The sequence below is a fragment of the Podarcis bocagei genome, assembly GCF_964188305.1.
Source record: "Podarcis bocagei genome assembly, chromosome: 8".
In the NCBI taxonomy this organism is placed as follows: Eukaryota; Metazoa; Chordata; class Lepidosauria; order Squamata; family Lacertidae; genus Podarcis; species Podarcis bocagei.
Window position 1 is genome coordinate 10,585,866 of NC_138133.1, and position 21,531 is coordinate 10,607,396.

Consider the following 21,531-nt stretch of genomic DNA (forward strand, 5'->3'; position numbering starts at 1 on the left):
TCTCGAAAGTGAGTGTGATTGAAATAAACAGTGCTCCCTTCAAGTACAGTGGTACCTCGGGTTACATAAGCTTCAGGTTACACACTTCGCTAACCCAGAAATAGTGCTTCCGGTTAAGAACTTTGCTTCAGGATGAGAACAGAAATTGTGCTCCGGTGGCGCGGCAGCAGCAGGAGGCCCCTTTAGCTAAAGTGGTCTTCAGGTTAAGAGCAGTTTCAGGTTAAGTACGGACCTCCGGAACGAATTAAGTACTTAACCTGAGGTACCACTGTAAAGTTAAGCAGGGCCATTAATTCAGAGCTAGCCATTCACAAGGTCATTTGGCTTGTAGCTGCCTTGCTTTCTGTTGAATTCACCCCTGTTACGTGGCTTTGGCAACCATGGCCTTGATTATGGCAAACCCCTTAAAATCAGGGAACTGTTATTAGCCAGCCAGCACATACTTCACTCCTGTTTATAGTTTCAGCAGGCAGAATCACGTGGGCTAAGCTTTCGTTCCCTTTGGATTGAACTACTTTGTTAAGCATTGCAATTTTCAAAGGCAGCAGTGGTGAGTGCGCTTGAGGAAGACTCCTAGGCTGCATTCTTCTCCCTCGTCTGCTTGTTTTGAATCTGGAAGGAGGTTCTTTCTTCCTAAGATGGAGTTTCCTTTGCAGTGATACAGGCCAGGAAGAGCTTTGCCATTTAATTCTACAGAATGCATCAACTGGGCCGCAGTGTGTTTCAGGTTGGGGACCTATATTTCAACCGCGCGAACCGCCCAAGCACAAATAAAGAACAGCATTCAGATCCCAGGGGTAATTTCTTATCTTCCTCCCAATATAAAGGCATTAGATATAAGGTCTTTATTTCCAGGCCTCAGTTAGAGTCCCCTCCTCCTGCCCCTGTGGATCTGTTTTTAGTGTTCCCTCTTTTTGCTCCTCAGCATAGGCTTTCCTGGGTCAAATCAACTTTCTGCCTGTTCCTTCCCAACCTGAGGAACTTCCCATGTAAGTGGGATCTGGACCCTGAATGAAAGATTCCTTCTGGATAGATTTAGCAATTGCAGATTCCACATCTACCTGGTGTGCTAGGAGAAGGGACTTTGGCAACCTCAGACTGGTTGATGTGGGTTGTATGGCCCAACCTAATTGCCCATTAGGAGGAAAGGAAGTAAATCAGTGCTCAGAGGGTTGGAATAAAATTAAGGGTGCAGTCCTGTGCTAATTTACCTGGAAGTAAATCTCATGAACTCAGTGGGACTTACTTCTGAGTAGACAACATAGAGAATCACACTATAAATCTGCAGTCCTAGGCACATGTATCTAGAAGTAAGCACCACTGAACACAGTGAGGCTTACTTCTGAGTAAAGATACCTAGGCCTATGTTGCAAGGCTGCAATTCAGTGGGCATTTACTTGAGAGCAAATCCCAGTGGAACTGACCTAATAGATTTGCATGGGATTGCACTATAAGGCTAAATGATTTTCACAAATTTTGATATTGTTGTCAGCTTCTTGGTTGCTAGGGGCACAGGGTGTGAGCATCTTTCCCAGTCGTGGCTCACTGTGGAAATGGGTCCCAAAGAATGCTAAGCTGGAAATGGGTCAGAAATAGCTTTGGACAATGAAAGTGCTGCAGAAAGGAGCCAATAGTTCTAGCATAGTTGCTAAGAGAGTGGGCAGTGATCTAGGAAGCCCCGGGTTCAGATCTCATCTCAGCCCCCAACTAGTGTTTGATGACAAGCCTCGGTGCTTCCCCCCCACACACACCTCCCCTACCTCCATCCGCAGGTAATCGACCTACCTTCCAGGGTTGTTGTAGGGGGATAGCTACTACGACGACGGTTCTGAAGAACTTGGAAGACAATCTAAAGAGCTAGAGAAATGTGGCGCCTGGTTTTTAAAGAGCGCGTTTGCTGGTCTTAGGGATGCAAGAGGACTGCCCTCCCTCCGGACTCGAACCGGCGGAGCTGTCACCTGCGCAGGCAGCGGCCAGCAGCGCAAGTTGCGAGCGGGGGGGCGGTGTAGCAGCAGCAGCAGCAGCGAGCGAGCGAGCGAGCAAGCAAGCGAGCGAGGGCAGCGTTGGAAAGTGTTAATCAGGAGGAGGAAAAGGCGCGCGGTAAGCGCAGCTCTGCACTCGAACGTCACTCCGGTGCAGGGGGTTAGTGAAGTGACTGTGGCGCCTGGGGACTGGAGGCACTCACTCGTCGGGCTGACTCCAGTCAGGTATTCCATACACTGAGCAATGTCTCCATTAGCGCGCTGCTGTGGCTGCTGCTCTCTCCAAAGCGAGCCGCTGCGAGCGAGGCGAAAAGACGCGGCCACCCTTTGCCATGGACAAGCTCTCGCCAGGAGATCCTAGGCGCAGCCCGGCGTGATTGCAGGTAACAAGAAAGAGAGGCACTTCCTTGCTGGGGGTGCACTTGCCCCCCCGGCTTCCTTTCCGCCCATCTATCCATCCATCCATCCACGCGCACCCCAACAATAGCCTGCCTTCTGCAGCCAGCCGGCTGGGAAATCTCGGGCTGCCTATGGAAGAGAAACTACGGGCGATCCATCATGCGGCTTGGGCAGTGTTTACCTAGGGCTGAGAGGAAAGCCGCCTTACAAACATGCTTTTTCTCTTCTCGGCGCGGGGATGGGGAAAGGGAAAGGGTGTTCGCGGTCATGCATAGAGTGCAACTTTGGTCGGTTGCTCTAGGAGACTTTGGGCAGGGAGGCTGCGTTGGCCAAGAAAGTTTGGTGGACATGGAAAAGGAGCCCAAGCTTGGAGGACAGTGAAGGCGCGGGGAGGGCACCCCTATGAAGGAAGTGCGGGTGTAAAGTTCCTCTGTTTGGCGGGGGGGGGGGTTGCTTTAAATCGCTTCTGTAAACTCGGCGCTGGTCGGTGCAATCCTGTACTTGTTTACTGCGTAGGAAGTCCCACGGAGTTCAATGCGGCGGAGTCGCAGCCAAGTGGGTACAGGATTTCAGACACAGTTTCTAGCCTGAGAAGTGGGGCTGATTAGAAATCGAGGCCGAAAACTCTGTCACCTCCCCCCTCCCATCCCAATCGTGTTGTTGTGCATGGTTCAGGAGTGACTGCAAGGCACTCTGCACATGTTCGGCGACACACTTTTAAAATCTCCGGTTTCACAGCTTTGGGCTACGACTGCAAAGATTCCGGCGCTGACAAGAACTGGGCGGGTCTTCCTTCTAACATGGTCCTCTGGGGAGGTGTTTTTGGAGAAGCGCCACAGATTCCTTACTGTAAGTCGAAGAAAGGGGGGGGATTTAATGGGGGGAGCCAAACACATTGGCAAATGAATCCCATTGATTTGTTGTTGTTGGTAACAAGAGTAAATTCGCCTTGGTTATTAGCCAGGCCGGGAGAATAAAACGGTAAAAAACCTCCGTGCGGATATTTGCGTGAAAATAGGGGGCTGGGGCTTCTGTGTTAGGTCTGACCAGTCGCCTGTCTAAAACCAGTTTGTCCACACACACTGGTTGATCCTAGACCCTCTGAAGGTCTCTGGCTAGTTCAAGTCCAGTGTCAGGTTTGGTGAGGTCGCCGGCATGGATATACCTTCAATTTTCTAGTTTACGCTTTTTCATCCATTTTACAAACTGGAAAGCTGGAGAAGCGCCGCTAGCTCCCAAGTCCAAAGCGTTGGGAAAGGTTTTTCCAAGGTCGCGGGCTCCAGATTCTTTAACAGCCTTCTGGCCCGATCCAAACCGTGTTTACGGGAGGAAGTCCCACTCTTTTTATTTGGGATTCGCCTCCAAGTTAATATGCGCAGGAGTGCAACTTAGTTTATTAGTCGCCTTTTGGGTGCTGGTTGAGGGGGGGTGTTTATAGGGGTTGGGGGCGAAGATGCGGCGGATTCTTTCCTTATCATGGGTGTCTTAAGAAATTGTAAATTCGGAACCAGAGGAAGTGGTTAGTCTTGGGCCATTCAGGCAGAGAAATTTAGGGCAAAAATAACCCGATGGTCTCTCTAACTGCTCAAAACGTGTCCAGATCAATTTCCTGCCGACCTCAATCAGAGCAGCTACCTAACCTGCTAGGGCCTGCTCCTGCACTCCTCTTTCTTACAAGTTTTCTTGGGGAGGATTAAAAAAACAAACCAACCAGACACTGGCTTTAGTTTCTTGGAGAAGAACGATGAAAAAAAATCTGCAGAGATTTAAACCCTGAAGACGCTGCACACTTCGCTCTGCTACGCTGCGTATTTGTTGCTGTTGCTGCTGTTGTTTTTCAAGAAATAGCACCCACTCGTTCTGATTTTGGGAGCTGTGTTATGATAATTGCGCTGGGTGGTCTCTTTGGCAAAAGAAGGGCGTCGCTCTGGCTGCTCCCTGTTACGTGTAGAAGTCAGCTTGTTGCCTTATGCGCAAAAGTTGTTGTTTTCCACAGGATAGCGGTCAGACTCCGGTCCCTGGATCTCCTCGTGAGCGAGGTACGCTGCTAAATGCAGGGACTGCCTTTAGGACACTGTTAGTTTCTGGCTTTGCTGCTGAATGGGGAGATAATGAAATTCATCAGAATGTCTTTCCTCGTAAAATGGGGCGTTTGCGAGAAAACTCACCTCCCTTATGAGGAGCTTGGAAACAGGGCAGCGCTTGGCGTGGTGTTTGCTGGAGGAGAGGGGAACTTAGGCTGTATGGGGGAGAACTGTTTCAGGGACTCGAGGGAATCATGATCCCACTTTGTTCTTGGGGGGCTGACTTCCGATTGAGTGTGTGGCACTGGAGCCATGCACCCTGCTGTTAGGCGCGTTGAAGCCAGTCCTGCCGATCTTGCGCGTGTTTATTCGGGCACGAGACTCGTTCATTCCAACGCCTCAACTTCCAAGGAAGCGTGCTTCAGGATACAAACCTAAAGTTGCAATCCTATGGATACTTACCGGGGGCGGGGAGGGGACGCCACTGCACCTAATTAGATACATTCCCAAGTCAATCAGCACGGATCGTGCTGTTACTCCGAAGTCAAGGGTGAGGGCGAGTAGTTAGCAACCCACCATGACTTTGCAGTAGAACGCTATGGAAGTCCCTAGAAAGGGAAAACGCATTGATTTCTACTGAGCACCTAACCAACAGCGCGATCCTAGACTTGCTGCGTTTACTGTGGATAAAGGATTGTAGTTCAAACGGTCCCAGGGAGGAAATTTCGTCTAGAAGCGGGATAGGATGGCATGGATCATGGTGGAGACGCTATGTTATGGATCCAGAAACGGGCGAGAAACTTCTTTGCTCCGTCTGCCAGTGAGGGGTGATCCCGGTGGAATTGTTTGAGTATTTGAAAAAGGCGTGTGTGTGTGTGTGTGTGTGTGTGTGTGTGTGTGTGTGTGTGTGTGTGAAGATGGATTTGCAACGTTGCGGTTTGGCGGAAGGGGGGGGAGAAAAAAACATTGCACCATCCTCTGTAAAAGTTGTCTGCCTCAGTCAGCTAATTGCAACGTTTAACGCTGAACTCCTTTGGAGATCTGGGAGGCTGCACCCCGCCCCCGTCCCCTGGAGGGCGACGCGCCTGCGTGTTGCAGTAAACACCCCCACCCCCACCTCCTGGTATTGTATACCTGCAATGTATGGGCTGCGTGGCTCTCGGGTTTCCCTTTATCTTCAGAGATGGTCCTCGTGCAATCATTTATTTATTTTTTTAAAAGCGGGTCTACTCGGAAGTAAGTCCCATTGAGTTTCGGTAAGTCTTATTCCCAGGTAAACCAGCACAGAATTGCATCCTGTTTAGGACCACGGCCTCTAAAGCTGATTTCCTTAGAAGTGACTTTCATCGACTGGGGTTGTGCCTTCTGAGTAAGCCTGGCTAGACCTGCAGCTGCCACCATCCCCAGTCTCCATGAAGTACTTGCAAACTTTGGCTTTCGTTTCTGAAAGAGGGTTCCTCCATCCAGTTGGCTGGTTGGATGGCTCCTTCATCAACTACAGGCAGGCTACGAGGAGGAGAAACAGTTTTAGCAATGCAGTGGTGGGGGAAAGAAATTATTGTCACAGCCTGTCCTTGAAGCAGCCCCCCGCCGCCCCCATGCATTTATTTGTAAAGCGTCTGCGATCCCTAAACTACTGGAGCTGCCGCCATGAACCGCTCAGCCGCTTTAAGTGATCTGCGTGCCGGAGATTCCTGGGGTCTGATAAGCTTATACGCCCTGCAAATATTATACAACCGCTGCAATCTTATGCCTCCTTCCGCAAAAGTTCCACCCATGTGTGTTGCGACCTCCCGATCTACCCAAATAAACTTTACAGTGCAACTCTGGTCATAGCTTCCCAGAAGTGGACTTGACTCCGTGACAAGCGTGCGCAGGATCACAACCCTGTTTGCGGACTAGAGGGTGGGACACCCCACATATTGCGCGCGATACATCTGTGTTTGGACATGTGCTAGATGTATTTATTTTCATTTAAAAGCCGCAGGCGGAGCGGAGAGAGATAGCAGAAGCCTGGGGGGGGGCGTAAGAGAGTGTTAACTCTTTCCTCCCCAGTTTGGTCTCAGTTCCTGACGAACCATAGTGGGACTTGCTTTAAAGTTTAAAAAACCACACACGTGGAATTGGGCTCTTCCTTGGAAGTAGGGCCTGTTCATTTGAGTAAACATACAATGCGAGTGGAAAGGGGTGGTCGTCCGCACTGTCGTTTAATGTGACTGGTTAAGTTTCCAACACCTCTATTCATTCCATATGACGCTCTCCCCAAAATCACTGCCTTCCCAGACTTTCCCTTCCCTCATACTATCCACATCAAAGGACAGGATGGATGAGCCCAGTGTCTCACCAAAGTTCCAGGGAACTAGCACAGGTAATCTGAAGACATCCCTTGCGCCTCTTACTCCCAGGTAAACGCGCTTAAACTAGGTTCAGGGTGGCCCTCTCTTTTGAAGGGGCAGCTGAGCTCCTTTCCTGCCTTCTAACGCGCTCCTCCTAGAGCCAAGGCTTTGCCTCGGTAAATTATAGCAATTACGCAGCAGATATGATTATATTAGGTGTACTGCGGTCTCCAGATAGTCATCCATCACCCTCAATCGAGCTGTCAGAGCGGGCAGATTCGTCCCTGGGAGGCACCAAGTCTTCCAGCTGGGGAGAAGAAGGGAACATCATCATTAATTAGAGTGTGACCCTGGGGCTATTCACATGTCTGAACCCAGGCAGCTCTCCGAGCAAGTCTGCACTCCTTTCATCCCTCCCTCCCCCGCCACAGCTGCCCTCCCCTCTCCACGCGCGCAAATACGCACAGAAACTCGCCCGCCCTGGGTCTGGCTAACTTCCCCACTGCAAGTTCCTCTCTAGGCAGAGTATCCCGATTTTCAGAGACTTAGGTTTTTCTATATCCCTTCCCCTCCCCGCTCCCCAATACAAACACATACACAAAAGATCCTGGAGGAAAATTATATGTACTGGACTTCCCAGGAGAGGCCTAGATAAAGGTGACAAGGTGAAGGGAACTGATAGGGCTGGTGAAACCAGTAGTAATGGTATGCCAACTTATTAATAAGAACTTCTCTCTTTTAACCCAAAGTAAATGCTCCTCTGAATTTAGCAAGAGCTACTAAGGTGGGTAAGAGTCTACTCTCACCTTGAAAAAAATGATTAAAAATAATCTTTTTGCTCATCTCCCTGAAATCACTTACTTTCAAAAAATAGATTTCCTGGGTATTTCCAATGGCAGTAATATTGTAGATCCATTGAAGTCATTGGACTTAAGGCTCTATCTACCCTGAGTATGACTGCTGCTGGATATCCCCTGCTGTTTTATGGTCAGAACTAGAATTTAAGTAGAGTAATACTATAAGTAAATTAATCCTTTAGGATTAATAAACATGCCGGAAGTCAATCACACTGGAACTGTCTTCAAAGCAAACATTTTTGCTGAATTTATATCCTGGACTACCCTCTAAATGGGACAGATGGTAAATATCCTCTGGAGAGAAAGAGAGAGACCTTCAGCCCAGCCAAACCCTCAAGAGTTTGCATAGGGTCCTATACTTTTCATAGGTTTCACCTAGGGCTTCCATGACTCTCCATGCAACCGACTTCCATAAATGGGGAGCGAGTTCAAACAAAACTTCATTTGCAGCGTATTTGCCTTTTGAATGCAGTTTTCATCTTTGTGGTGAACCTTCTAAAGTACCAAATTCTTTCTGATTTTACCTTGTTCCTTCATCCAGAATATTGTATTCTGTTAATCCCACTTTACTGATGGCAGTATCTGAAACCATCCTACTGAGCATTTAGCTCTTTCCAGATAAGGCCAACATGTTCACTTAGAAGGAAGACTACAGAAAAGTCTTTAAGGATCCAAATGTTTAGGATCACACACTGAGAATGAGAGATCCCCGACTTGCCTGAAGAATCGAGGGTGGGCCTTTCAGCATTGCAGAAATTCCAGCTCTATTAAAATTAATTGGCGTTTTGCTACTAACATCAATGAAATGTGCATTGCTCCTTCCAGCGATCGTGCTGGCGACTTGGGCTAACAACGAGAGACAGAAATCAAGAAAGACCAAATATCATTCTCATTAAACATTTAAAGCACCACTCCCATTAAACACTTAAACTTCCCTAGTAGGATAAAAAGGTCTAACAAGAGGCTTTGGCAGAAATCTGCGATCTACAGTTTAATAAGTCTCCAAGAAAATGACTTTCTGATGTAGTCTTATATTTGTAGTCATAAAATGAAATAAGAGTTGTATACACAGATCACATAGTAAATTAGCCACCTCTTAAAACACTTTATGCATACTTTCAGGAAAGGTAGATTTTTCTCCCTCCCCTCTCTTCCAGTTCAAAAGTGGGAGCGATGACTATTCTTGACCAATTCATGTGAAGTTTAAAAGGCTTGTTGTGAATGTATCTTGGACAAGAGGCCAGAGATAATCCAAAGGTGCGAAAAGGGAGGGACTAAGGAAAGGCCTAGTTCTGCCTTCTGCTCTCAAACAGAATCTCTGGTCAAATATCAGAGTTTGTTTTAAAGAGAGGTAGTGCTGTTCTATGATCTCATGTTATACTATAAACTAGCGACTCTGGGACATTGGGATTCTGGGGAGCTAATGGATACCAGCTGGACATTGAAAGAAAGGGGCACAGTTTGATAAAACTGTATGGAAGTTGGACTGTCACAGGTAGTGAATCTGTATGACACAGAGAGGGAACCACGTTTATTTCATCTATTTCTGTGCTGCCACTCAGGAAAATGTGGCTTAAATTAAGGACTGAAAGCCAGGTGGGACAAAGCTGATTTATTGTTTCTCTGTCAGAGATCTGAGGGGATCATTGGACATGTGAGAGAGGGCACACCAGAGGAAGGGTAGAGTGCTTGACAATATGGGGAGCCATGTTTATTCCAGGATATCACAACTACAGTTGGGGTGGTATTCTTTGGTCAGTCTCCTGATTAAAAAAATATGAACTAGTTTTCATATTCTACCTACCTAGAAAACTTGTATATTCCCACAGAACAAAAAATCAAAACCATTAAGAGAGAGTTTGAGAGTTACCTTAGCACAGGTAGTGGGGGAAACAGACTATGAACCAGAAAATCCCCTCCCCTATGAACTTGCTAAGAAAGAGGTTTTAGGCCAATCACCCTCTCAGGATCAGTCCTACACTGCAAGACCAGGATACTGACCAGGCTGTAGCTAGTGGTGAGCCTAAGTATCTCACATCCCAGATCTTTTTCTCCATCCCCCAGGGGTTTCTAGTGGATAATAAATTCAGGGGGAAATGAAAGGGTTGGTCTTAATTGACATTAATTCGAGGTATAAGGGTGTAAAATTGGGGAACTACATCAGTTGAAGATGACTTTCTCTTAAGATGAGTTGGAGGCAATGAAATGGGATAATTGAAGGGGCGCTTAATTGATTTGAAGCAGGATCTGTTGGGAAATTCACTTTACTACTGGTTAAATGAATTAAAGAGGAACACATCTGGAATGGGTACCAGTTAACTGGATTTTTTAACTAGAGTGGCTTGGATGAGAAATTAGTTGACTTTGCTGTCTATAGCTGCACATAGACATTTAAGTTAGCATATGCAATTTTAGTGTGAATTTGGACCCGTGCCCCAATTTTTTTTTTTAAGTACCTGGAAACACTCAGTTTTGCGTTGCTCTTGTAAGGATTCCTGAGATAATGCATGTGAAGTAGTTTGAAGATTGCACAATGCTGTATAAATGTCCGCTGTTGTTTTGAGTATGGATAGATGCTCTCGCTTTGCAAATCAGATCTGGCCTGAGTTTGAAGATCACTCTCTCCCTGCCACTCAATGGCCTGAAGTTTATTCAAAGTTGTGGCGCCTCCTCGCTTTGGTTTTCCATATCCCCCCACCCCAAAAAGTTGTTAAAGCCTAACATGCCCATTCAGCGCAAATGCCCATTCCTTGCCCTTTCCTAACATGCACTTTGGTGGCGGGGCTTCGTCCTTCTCCACGTGCTTTGACTGTCAGCTCCGGAGCTCGTTTCAACTGTTGATTTAAAAGCCTCGCTTGCGCGCCTGCCCTTCCAGCGGCCTCGTTTGTAAGTGGGACTGATTGACTGCAGGGCAGGGAGGAGTGGGAGGAAGCAGCAGGCAGCTGCTCATTAATTAATTTCTAATTAAAAGTGCTGACCACCCTTCAGTGATTCGGGGGGGGGGGGAGGAAGAGAGACGACACTGATTTCTCCTCTCCAAACTATTGATATCTGAGATGCAGTTATGAACCACTCAGGACCTTGCCATTTTGTACGTTTGGGGTTCGCTTTCCTTATCAGCGCAGGAGAACTCCCTGAAATAGCGATCAGCCAGCGTGCTCTGAGGCGTTTGAAAACAAACTTTCATCCTGGGTATTTGGTTTAAATTCCAGGCCGTGGTCTACCACAAAGGTGCACACAAATATGCGAGCGAGAGGCAGTTTCTGTAGGGTTTGTTTTCTTCTTCTTCTTCTTGACGTCAGATGTTTGATTTGACATGTGTGTTTCAGCTAGGAGTGGTTCTCTTCCCCTCCCTCCGCCGCTGCCTGTGTGTGGGCAAAATATGTATTTCCCCCCCCCCATGAAACCTCAGAGCAACCGTGCCTTTTATGTTGTTCGTGTTGAAGAAGCGCCACGCTGCCTAGGCAGATCTTTTTAAGATCGCGAGTTGTGTGCGTGTGTGTGTTGTGCGGGGGAGGGAAGACAAACTCCCCCCCCCCAACACACACACACACTAAAAAATAGTTTCAGGTTCAAGGCAGATGAATTCAAGATGGTTTTATGCTTGGTCCTCTAAGCCCCTAGGAAGCTCGGATTATCCATCACTCGGGGCCACACGGCGCAGCGAGGCAGCCTGCGGAGCCCGCGGATCCAGCGCCTCTCCTGGTTGTTCCTGGAGCCTGGGAGCCCCCCGTGGCCATGTCCTACCCCCAGTTCGGATACCCCTACTCGTCTGCACCCCAGGTAAGTCCTGCCGGACTCCCATCGCATCTACGCCCTTTCCTTTCGCTGCCCTCCCCTGTGAAGGCGCGCGGGAGAACTCCCATCTCCTGGGAGGCGCTTTTGTAGGGACCTAATCTGCTTCAGATCAACTGGGGGCTGGGGGAAGGGATGACCCCCCTCCTTCCCCAAGAGCAGTGACTGCCATCTTTACGCGGAGGTAAGGCCCCCCTGGAAACCAATGGCACTTACTTCCAGGTAAAAGGGAGACTGTCGCCTTGGTATCCTAACGCTGCGGTGCTCTAACCACGAACTGGTTTAGAAAGTCCACCTGTCCTGGATTCATCGAGGGACCTTGACCTAGAGTGAGAATGTTAACAGTGAGGGGTGGGGAGTTGAATTGGAGTCAAGGGGCGGGGTATCGTTTAGGATTGGGTTGGAGAGCCCCGTCCTGAGATTTGGAAGGTCTCTAGTTTCAGAGGGTTGCTAGCTAGCCTGCCACAAATTACTCCCGCAGCGCGCTGAAGACGGAAAGATCTCAGGTGTTCATTGATCTCAGAGGGTTTTACTTACTGGCAAGAGGTGAACTGGGGCAAGGGATAAGAAGGAAGCAGCTTGTTCCCCCTGGTCCGCGGACCTACTCTGAAGTAAGCGGGTGGATGGAAGCCGATTCAACAACCACAACAACTGGCCGGTTCAAGCCAGATTCACGGGCCACTTCGTTTACCAGGAACTTGGGTGGGGTGCGAGGTCGCTGCAGTCAGGGGCCCTGTATCAGCTGAGGCCTCGGCTCAACTCCTTTCTGGATCGTACCCTTAAAAGAGAGCAGGACCGAACTTCTGGGACAGAAGTGGGTGTTGGAATCTGCAGTTAAAACAAATGTTCAATTAGCTCTCGCGAAGGATCTGGGATTAAACTTCATTAACATTCTCAGTACTTTTACTCGGAAATAAACGTGTTCTAGAACCGAGACGGATGTATGTATTAATGTTAATGGGAGCGGTCTAGCTGGCCGGAAGAATGCATTAAAAACTGAAAAGTATTTTCTCTCTCTCTCTTTTTCTCTTTAGTTGACAAGTGTGAACTGGAACTAGGTTCCCCCCCTCCCCAACCGATCTTTAAATTTCTCCCCGATCCACAAACCAGTTAAGCCACTGGGTTTAACATAATATATAAGGTACTTATTTAAGATGACTAACGGCGCAATCCCATGCAGGTCTATTCAGAAGTCTGCCCCATTGAGCACAATGGGACTTGCTCCCAGGTAAACGTGTATAGGATTGCAGCCACTTCCTTCCACTGCTTTCCCCTTCCGCTATTCGGCCTGGGTGCCCCCCCCTTCATCTTGGGAGCTGAGGATTCTGCAAGTGACTGGGCGGTTTCAGACGACCGTTTCATCGCTCGTTTCACCACCCTTCTGTGTGATAACACAGATGGATCGCGCTGTCCCGAGTTTGTGCCCTTTGTGAGGTCGGATAGAGGGGGTGGCGGTTGTTCCGGATTAATTAACGTGAAGAAGAGATGCTCATTAAAACCAATGGACACGGGAGTCAGTGGGTTGTGTGAAAGCTCACTGATTTGGGACCAGAAATGACCCTCGCTAGAACTGGTTGGTAGATCGGCCTGCTGGTTGCCATGGCTGTCAGCTGCCCCTTCTAAGATCACTGCCCTGTCTTCTCTCGTCCTAGTTCCTGATGACCACCAACTCCTTGACCACTTGCTGTGAGACCACCGGCAGGACCCTCACGGACTCTGGGGCCGCAGCCTCGGCTCAGACCCCCGTCTATTGCCCCGTGTACGAGAGCAGGCTGCTAGCCACGGCCAGGCACGAGCTCAACTCGGCAGCTGCCCTGGGAGTCTATGGGAGTCCCTACACGAACACGCAAGGCTATGGCAACTACGTGACCTACGGGACGGAGGCGTCGGCTTTCTACTCCTTGGTAAGTCTTCTGCGCAGCGAGCACGACTTCCACCTGAACGCATTGACTGGCCAAGAAGGAAACCCCATTGCCCCATTACCAAGGGACTTTTGCTCTTCCAAGTCAGCAAACTGAGAGAGTCGCAGCTTAGCTAGAAGCTTCACAGCTCAACCCAGTCCCTAAGGACATTAAGGAAGCAAGTAAACCTCATCAAGTTAAGCGGGAGGGACTTAATTTCTAGTTATGCACTTTTTAATAGCAACGTGTGTGTGCTGTGCATCCTCACGTGTGTGTAGGTGTAGATAGAGTTAGAGATGTATCACTAGTACAAGCAAACCTGGAGGAAACACAAAATGTTTCCTATTTATTTTATTTATTAAATTTCTATGCCGCCTTTCATCCGAGGAGCACAGGGCGGCTTACAATATAAAAGCACAAAACGTAGTACCAAACAATAAAAATAATCCACAGAGAGTTTAAAAGGCCATGGGTTGTTTACTTAGCCAAGGGCTATGTAACCTGTCTATGTGCCACGGGGTAATCCGAAGTGAATATGAATCGGGGCTGTGAGAAACTTCAGTCAATCATAGGCGTTGCTAATTCAGGTGTCTAACAACACGAAGATCAGCCTACAACTAAGTAATTAGAGATAGGCGGTAATAAGCTCTGAGAAACTATTGTCTGCTGATCTCTGCGATCCAACTACTTAATTAGAGATAAATGATAAACGCTAAGACATCGTGGCATTGCTGATCTCTGTCTGGGTACTGAAACTGACCCAAGAAAACGAGTCTGGAGTTGTCACTGGAACAGGAACTCGAGTTTGCTCACCGAATGTTTAAATGTAAAATTATGCATAAAATGTCTGCGTCAAGAAATTAACTCTTGGTATACTTCCCTGTGTGGCAAACAGGTCACGTCCCATCGTCCCAATTGCCCCCCCTCTCCCCCCTTTTTTTTTGGAAAGTGTGTTTATTGAGTCGCACCTCAATATCTCCAATCCTAAAAAAAGCTCAACAACTTCAATCCTAAAGGTTAGCAACTTCGGTCGGCCCTTTGGTCGGCTTTCACGGCCCTTCACTTCATCAAATCTGGCCCTCTTTGAAAAAAAGTTTGGACATCACTGCTCTAGGTGATATTTGACCCTTGCTTATCCCTAGTCGCTTGTTCTTGGAGCCCAGTGTGCATAAAATACCATTCTTAGTCGGATGAAGGAAAGCACTGGACTCCAGTGGACTGCAGAGGCTAAACCAGCTTTCCTGTGAGTAAATTCCATTGCAGGAAAATAAGGTTTCCTCTGAGTCAAGGTGCATCAAATCGGGCCAAGAGATGCTAACACTGAGTCAGTGGACAAGAGTACAAGGAATTTCGTGTTCCTCTCCAATTAAGCGCAATACAAGAATTGAAGAAATGTACGCACCTGCTGAAATACAATCTATGCCAGTCTACTCGGAAGTAAGCTGTACTGAGTTCATTGGGACTTGTGCCCAAGTTTGCAGCCCAGGTTTAACCCCCCTGATAGAATTACAGAAGTGAAGAGTCGGAAGGGACCCCGAGGGTCATCTATCCCAACCCCCCGCGATGCAGGAATCTCAACACGTGGCCTCCCATCCCATCTGAAATCAAGCCGGATCCTGTTTAGCTTTGAAAATGTGCTAGAGGACTTTTTGCTCCTCGGTGTGTTTCTCCATTGCAAAAATAAATAAAAACTTGTCCATTTGCGCGTGTCTCCCCTCCTGCCCCCCCCCACACACACTGCCCGTGGGGGAGGGGAGCGCTGATAAGAAGACGCCTTTGCTTTTCATGTTCCAGAACAGCTTTGATTCGAAGGATGGGAGCGGATCTGCGCATGCGGGAATCACCCAGGCGGCTGCATACTATCCATACGACCACACGCTCAGTCAGTATCAATATGACAGGTAAGAAACAAACCATCAGCCATTCATTGAGGGGCAGGAAAAGGCGGTGGGGGCCAAGGGGTGGAGAGAGGAAAGGAGGTTAGTTGCGCTTCTTAATCAGGAAACGTCTTCAGCTTGTGCTTTTCTCAAAGGACCAGTAGCAAACGAGTGTGGCCAGAATAAGCCGCCCTTGTATCAGAGTCAGATGATCTCTGATCTCACCAACCGAGCGCTTGCAAGACGGGATCCTGAACACATCCGAAGCAAGCATCGAAGCGCGCCTCCTTGAGAACGGGCGTGCTTTTCAGCAGTGGCTGCTCACCAAATCAGGCACGAGGAATCGGTGTAGCGTGCACGTGTGAACCTGCCCTGAAGCGGCTCAGACCCCATTGACTCCTGCGAGAAACCAAGGCGCCTAAAAGCCAGCCCATTCCCGAAAGAAAGAAATGGGTTTAAATGGAGCTTTAATGGCGTCCGTTCTTTATCTCTATAAATGCCAATGACAAGTTATGTTTCCGTGTTGTCTGCACGAAACGAACCTGTTCTTCGTTCTTCTGCACTGATCCGGAGCTAGTTTTACACCTCTAATCTCCGATTCGTTTTGGAGGAGCCCACAGCGAATGCAAAAGCTTTCCTTTTGACCTCTTTCATTCGTCTGCCAGCCCGATCTTAATCTGGATGACACCCCGCCTCTCCTCGCTATATTTCTTTGGAAGCAAGTCCTCATTGAGTAATGGAGATCGATACTTCGACCCGATACGTTTTACGAAGGAGTAAGCGGATCTGCCTGCGGCCCTCCACTCTGTTGAACTCCAATTCCCATCAGCGTCAGCCAGCCTAGCCAACTCGATAATGGGAGTTGTAGTTCAACAACAACTATAGGTCATCCGGTTGGGGAAAGCCTCGTCTCCATCCTTGATCTTAATCAGGTGTGGAGAACTTTTGGTCCTCCAGATCAACGTTTCCCAAAGTTAGGTCTCCAGCTGTTTTGGGACTACAACTCCCATCATCCCTAGCTAGCAGGCTCAATGGTCAGGAATGATGGGAATTGTAGTCCCAAAAAACAGCTGGGGACCCAACTTTGGGAAACACTGCTTCAGATGTTGCTAAACTCCCATCATCGCTGGTCAGTGGCTATGCTTGCTGGAGCTGATGGGAGTTGTAGTCAGGTGGGGGGGGAGGTTTCCCTACACCTGATGAAAGAGTTCACGGAGTCGATCTCAATTAGCTCTCGTATGCCAGGATACAGCCTGATTCTGCACATGCGGAAGTCCAATGGTGGGCTTTGATGCCCAAGGTACGAAGTGAGAAAGGAAGACACGTCTTCACTGGCGGAACACAATATATTTGAAGGCAAGGCGAAGTCACACGAGCGACTTACTCCTATCACTGGCGTTTTATCCTCTAGCGTTTTCAAGTATAGCATCCCTATAAGCTGGTGGATATTGTCCAGGGATAGCAGGAAAGCGCTGTGGTTGCCTTAGCGCTCGATCTATGCGATAAGAGCTGCGCTATCACAGCAATAGATCCATATGGATTTAATCACAAATACCTCTTCCCGACTGGCTTCCACGGGCTACATCACACGTGCACGCGCATCCTTTCTCTCCGCTTGAGTAGGGCACACTTCATTAACTGGGATCTGAATGCATGAAACCGGCTCTGCTGAAAAACTCTGTGAGATGATAGGGAAGTTCTTTCCGAGACTTCTATTTTTGACGACTCTTTAGCCCCTGAGGTAGCCAACCTCAAATGATCCAGCCCTTGTTAAAAGGATGAATTGGTTCCGTTGAACAACACGGCGTTTAAGGTGCCAGGAAGTCCTGCCTCTGTTGAGCTCGCGATGGTTCGTTCACAAGAGCAAGACCTTTCACTCATCATTTGGCACGTGTGAACCAAAATCTTCGCTCATCTCCTACTGGCTTCTCTTTTTACTATTACATGGGCAGATTGGGGGCCGCTTTTTGGCACTCCCCCACCACGTTTACAAATGTGCCGAACAATTTTATATTTCTTCATCTTTTTTAAAATCTTTGGTGCGGTTATTGCTTTAAAACACACACACCAAGAATCCTCCTTACGCTGTTCCAACCTTTTAAGCCCACTGGGTGCCGATGACCTTTCCTTAGATGGTGTGCATTAAATATTCAGGTATAGCCCAGTGTCTTGTACAGCATATATATATGGAATGGGTAGGAAAGAAATTTACTAATAATAAAATAAACATTTTTATTAATAACTGCGCCCTGAGGTTACTTCGGTGGACTCTCTCAGAGCGCTGGAGCAAGAGTAGACACACACACACACACACACACACACACACACACATATATATATATATATATATATGTTGTTTTTCTAGCATATCCATTTTGAAGGAGTTGAATTTGGGATGCCTCCCAAGGGCGGCTGTTTGGCTTCTGAAGTAGACATGCTTTCAGGCTGCAATCCGGTGCAAACTCAGAAGTCACCGGGACTCACTTCAGAGTAAGCGTGTACAAGATCCGCAGCACGCTTTTCAGGAGCCCGAGTGCCGTTGTTTTGAGGCTGTCTATACTCCCGATTTAGATCAGGTGTACATTGGTCTTGCCCCGAGTAAGTTATTTGCGAGGCAAGTCCCAAAGACTCCATCCATGATCGAGGTGAGCCTAAATCCCAAGATTAACTGTGTGACCCCATTTTCAAGGGGGATTTACTCCCAAGTAAGTATAGGCAGGATAGCAAGCTGGTTAAGGTCCTATTGATCACCAATTGTGTATCCAAACGCTCCGTTTTTCTAGATTCTTGGCTTAACCAAGTTGAACCGTTTTCCTGGTAAGACCAGCGCGTTCTGGGTTTTGTAGAAAGAGGGAAAATATTTAAAGGTGAACCTTGGATACCAGGACCCCTTTCTCGCGGGAAATGGAATTGCGTCGGTGAATCAGACCATGTGGGTGGTGCTTTCTTCCGGCTCGTTGGCGCTGCATTTTCACTGACACTCTTCCCCCCCCCCCCCGCCCTAGATATGGTACCATGGATGGAGGGACGCGGAGGAAAAACGCCACTCGAGAGACCACTAGCACGCTGAAGGCCTGGCTGCAGGAGCACCGCAAGAACCCCTACCCGACCAAAGGCGAGAAGATCATGCTGGCCATCATCACCAAGATGACCCTCACGCAGGTCTCCACCTGGTTCGCCAACGCCAGGAGGAGGCTCAAGAAGGAGAACAAGATGACCTGGCCCCCCAGGAACAAGTGTGCGGACGAAAAGAGACCCTACGAGGACGAGGACGAGGGAGAGGGTCAAGGGGAGAGCTTGAAGAATGAGAAACACGAGGGTATCTTCCAAGTCTCTTCGCCTTATACTGAGGGCAGGAGCTATCTTAGCCCTGTCGCCCTTCACTGGGATACTGGGCACACGGGGAGGGTGATGGGTGTCCAGGAGACAAAAAGTATGGGTGTGTTGCCTTTAATGCAATAAAGAGGCTTCTGGATTTGCAGCTGAGCTGCGCTGGAGATTTCGAGAGAATGTCTTGAGGCGGCCAGTGTCCCTTCTGAGTCTGCTCTGCTTTGACAGGGGAAGGGGGCTGTCAAATGAGGGGTGCGCCTGCTGGGCTTTGGAACTGTTCCCACCCGACCAAAACCTTAAAAAGGTTTGCTTCCTCGTGTAGAAAAGCGCGTGGCTTCTTTTGCTAGGCCTGAGCGCAACACTGGCATTTCATTTTGGGTTTCGAAACCTTTGGAAGCCATGCAGTGCTTGGGTTGCCTTGGGTAAGTTGGGGGACTTTTACGACGCAGTCAAACCCACAATGCGTGCTTGCTAGAAAGGCACACACAGGGGAAGTTGGATCTCACAGGGTCTACAGGAAATCCTCCCTGTGAGAGCCACGCCCACTGTGTCCAGCAAGCCAGGTAAAGGGGCGCAGCCTATATAAGATGGTCACGTCCCCCTATACATATCCCAACACAAGTGACTGGCCATTTCTGGTTCCGCTTAATAAAATGGGATTGCTGTTAACCGTGCATCCTACAGAGCTGTTGTGAAGAGGGGAAGCAAAACGCAGACAGAGAATGGGTGGAGGAGTCCTAGCCTTAAAGCCATTGCACAGAATCGTAAGCCCCGTGGGTTATCTGCAATGCAGGAACCTCAACTAGCCAAGAACGAACCTCAATTGCAAATGTACCTGCCGCGCCCTGCCCGTCTCGTTTGTAACGTGCCCTCCTTTCCCTCCTTTCCCCAGAGCCGGCCAGCAAGGAGGACAAAGAGCTGGGCCTCAGCGACCTGGACGACTACGACCCGCTGGAGTCGGAGAGCTCCGAGGGCGAGCTGAAGGCTGCGGCTTTCGGCCACGCGGAGGGGGAAGCGTGCGCCACCGAGGCCTGCAAGGATCCCTCCTCCTTGGGCGCCGGCGCAGCCCCGCTGGAAAGCCCCCTCGAGCGGGCAAAGAGCTGCCTCAAGGACCCGACGGCGGGCGCGGAGGGCTGCGAGGCGGCGGAGCTGCTGAGCGCGCGGCAGAGGAGCTGCGAGGCCAAGCCGTGTTACCAGCAGCAGCAGCAGCTCCTGGAGGCGTCCAGCAAGCCGAGGATTTGGTCTCTGGCGCACACGGCCACCTCGCTCAACCAGGCCGAGTACCCGTCGTGCATGCTGAAGCGCCAGCAGGGGGCGTCCAGTGCCTCTAGCGCCGCGCCGGCCCCGACGGCTGGGGGCGTCTTGGAGAGGCACCCGAAGGATTCCCCCGTCACCAACCTCAGGAACTGGGTTGACGGCGTGTTCCACGACCCGCTCTTCCGGCACAGTACTTTGAACCAGGCCTTGAGCAGCACCGCAGTGTCTTGGGCTACCACCAAAGGCTCCCTCTTGGAGACTGGGGCCCTGGGGCGCTCGCTGGGCGGCGGCGCCACCGCCGTGCTCAAAGGGCAGCTGGCAGGCCTGGCTGCGCCCCAAGACTCCGGCAAAGACTTTCTGGCTTTCCCCAAAGCAGGCAGCAAAATGTTCTGCTCCTAACGACCGACGCCCGCCCCGTCCGCCTCCCTGGGACAGGCCGGGGGAGGGAGGAAGGCAAGACGGTGGAATGGGGGGGCAGACAGGCTGGGCCCCGAGGGACTGAGCGGCGGGAGGTGGAGAGTCACACGCAGAGAGAGAAAGACTTGGAGAGAGTTTCCGTTCCAAACCAGAGACGTTTTTTCCGTCGCAAAAACCGAGCAAGGATTTTAAAAGTTGCTGGTATAAGGAGAGAGAACGAAAAAACTGTCACTTGGCTGCAGCCTTAAGGGATCAATGTCTTCACGGTTATTTAAGTCCATAGCACGTTCCACTAGTTTATAGAGGCGTCCTTCTGCGTTTACCTTGCAAAGTTTACCAGGCGCGAGATCCGAATTCAGCTTCTTGGGGAGGGAGTTGTTTGTCTATTCTGTTTTCCCCCCTCCCCTTTTTTCCTTTTTCTAAAAAACAAAAAAAAATGATTTGTGGCATGCCAATTTTAGTTTCTTCTTCGAACTTCCCTACCCACCCACCCCGCCCTCCCCTTCTCATCGTTAGCATCTCACCCACACAAAAAACAGCACTTCTTCCACCAAGTTGACACCATTGCCCGCACACGCGCACACACCGAATTTGAACTTGACAAATAAGCTATGTCGAAAAGGTATGTTCACTCCAAATAAATTGTCTGTCTCTCAGAGGTACCCGATGATTTGTGGTCTGTTTGCGTTGCCTGCGTTGGAAGTGGAGCTTCGACGCCTGGATCCCAAACGCGTTGGAAGACGCGTGTCTATTTCGCGTCCCTTGGAGATGTACGGAATTCCCCAGTCAATAAGTGTAGGGCGGAGCGCACTCTTGGAAATCAAAGTCTTGCGCATCTGGGTGGCATTCTTTTCCACGCGCAAGTGCGTTTGCAGCCCGTCCCTTTCGACACCCGGGATATACTCCGGAGTGGTAAAGACCTCAGTAGGAACCCACGAGAGGAAAACGGCCCCCTCTAAAATCAACGGTGCGTTTGGCGCTGATGTGGTTCTGGACCTTAAACCAGCTTGAGACCCGGCCACCTTGACTTTACCTGGTTCAGCTGCATCACTAGCAGCCGAAACCGATAATCTCTAAGAGGCTGGCGACTTCTCATTATGCCTTAAAATGTATATGTCCATTTTCACCGGTCCGACTGTAATCTTAGTTTGTAATGGGGGGACTCCAAAATAATCCTCTCCTGGCTTTTCAATCAAACGATCATCCTCCCTCGCACCTACCCAGTGAATGCCGGCCAGAGCCTCCTGCCCTCTCTGCGCTTCCCTTTGGACAGCTGCAGGCGTTGGTGCACTTTGGCCAGGCGCCTGTTCCGGGTTCAGTAAATCGCGAGGCCACATCCGCAAGGAGGGCCCAAAG

The 21,531-nt window shown here is 49.4% G+C and overlaps 1 protein-coding gene and 1 long non-coding RNA gene across 3 annotated transcripts in view; one reads left to right on the top strand and one right to left on the bottom strand.

The window, feature by feature from the left end:
- The window catches only part of LOC308593975, a 41,220-nt gene extending 39,215 nt beyond the window's left edge, over window positions 1-2,005 (bottom strand). For both annotated transcript variants that reach the window (XR_014011173.1, XR_014011174.1), the window contains exon 1: window positions 1,786-2,005. This is a non-coding gene — a long non-coding RNA (uncharacterized lncRNA). The remainder of the gene's footprint in view (window positions 1-1,785) is intronic.
- Window positions 2,006-2,121: 116 nt separating this feature from the next.
- On the top strand, window positions 2,122-20,831 carry IRX4 (iroquois homeobox 4). Its single transcript, XM_081206465.1, is given in 8 exon segments — window positions 2,122-2,365; window positions 11,216-11,381; window positions 13,046-13,297; window positions 15,089-15,195; window positions 18,177-18,490; window positions 19,394-19,518; window positions 19,520-19,550; window positions 19,553-20,831. Coding segments are annotated over 7 exon segments (1,479 nt in total). The 5' UTR covers window positions 2,122-2,365; window positions 11,216-11,336; the 3' UTR covers window positions 20,158-20,831.
- The last annotated feature ends 700 nt before the right edge of the window (window positions 20,832-21,531 follow it).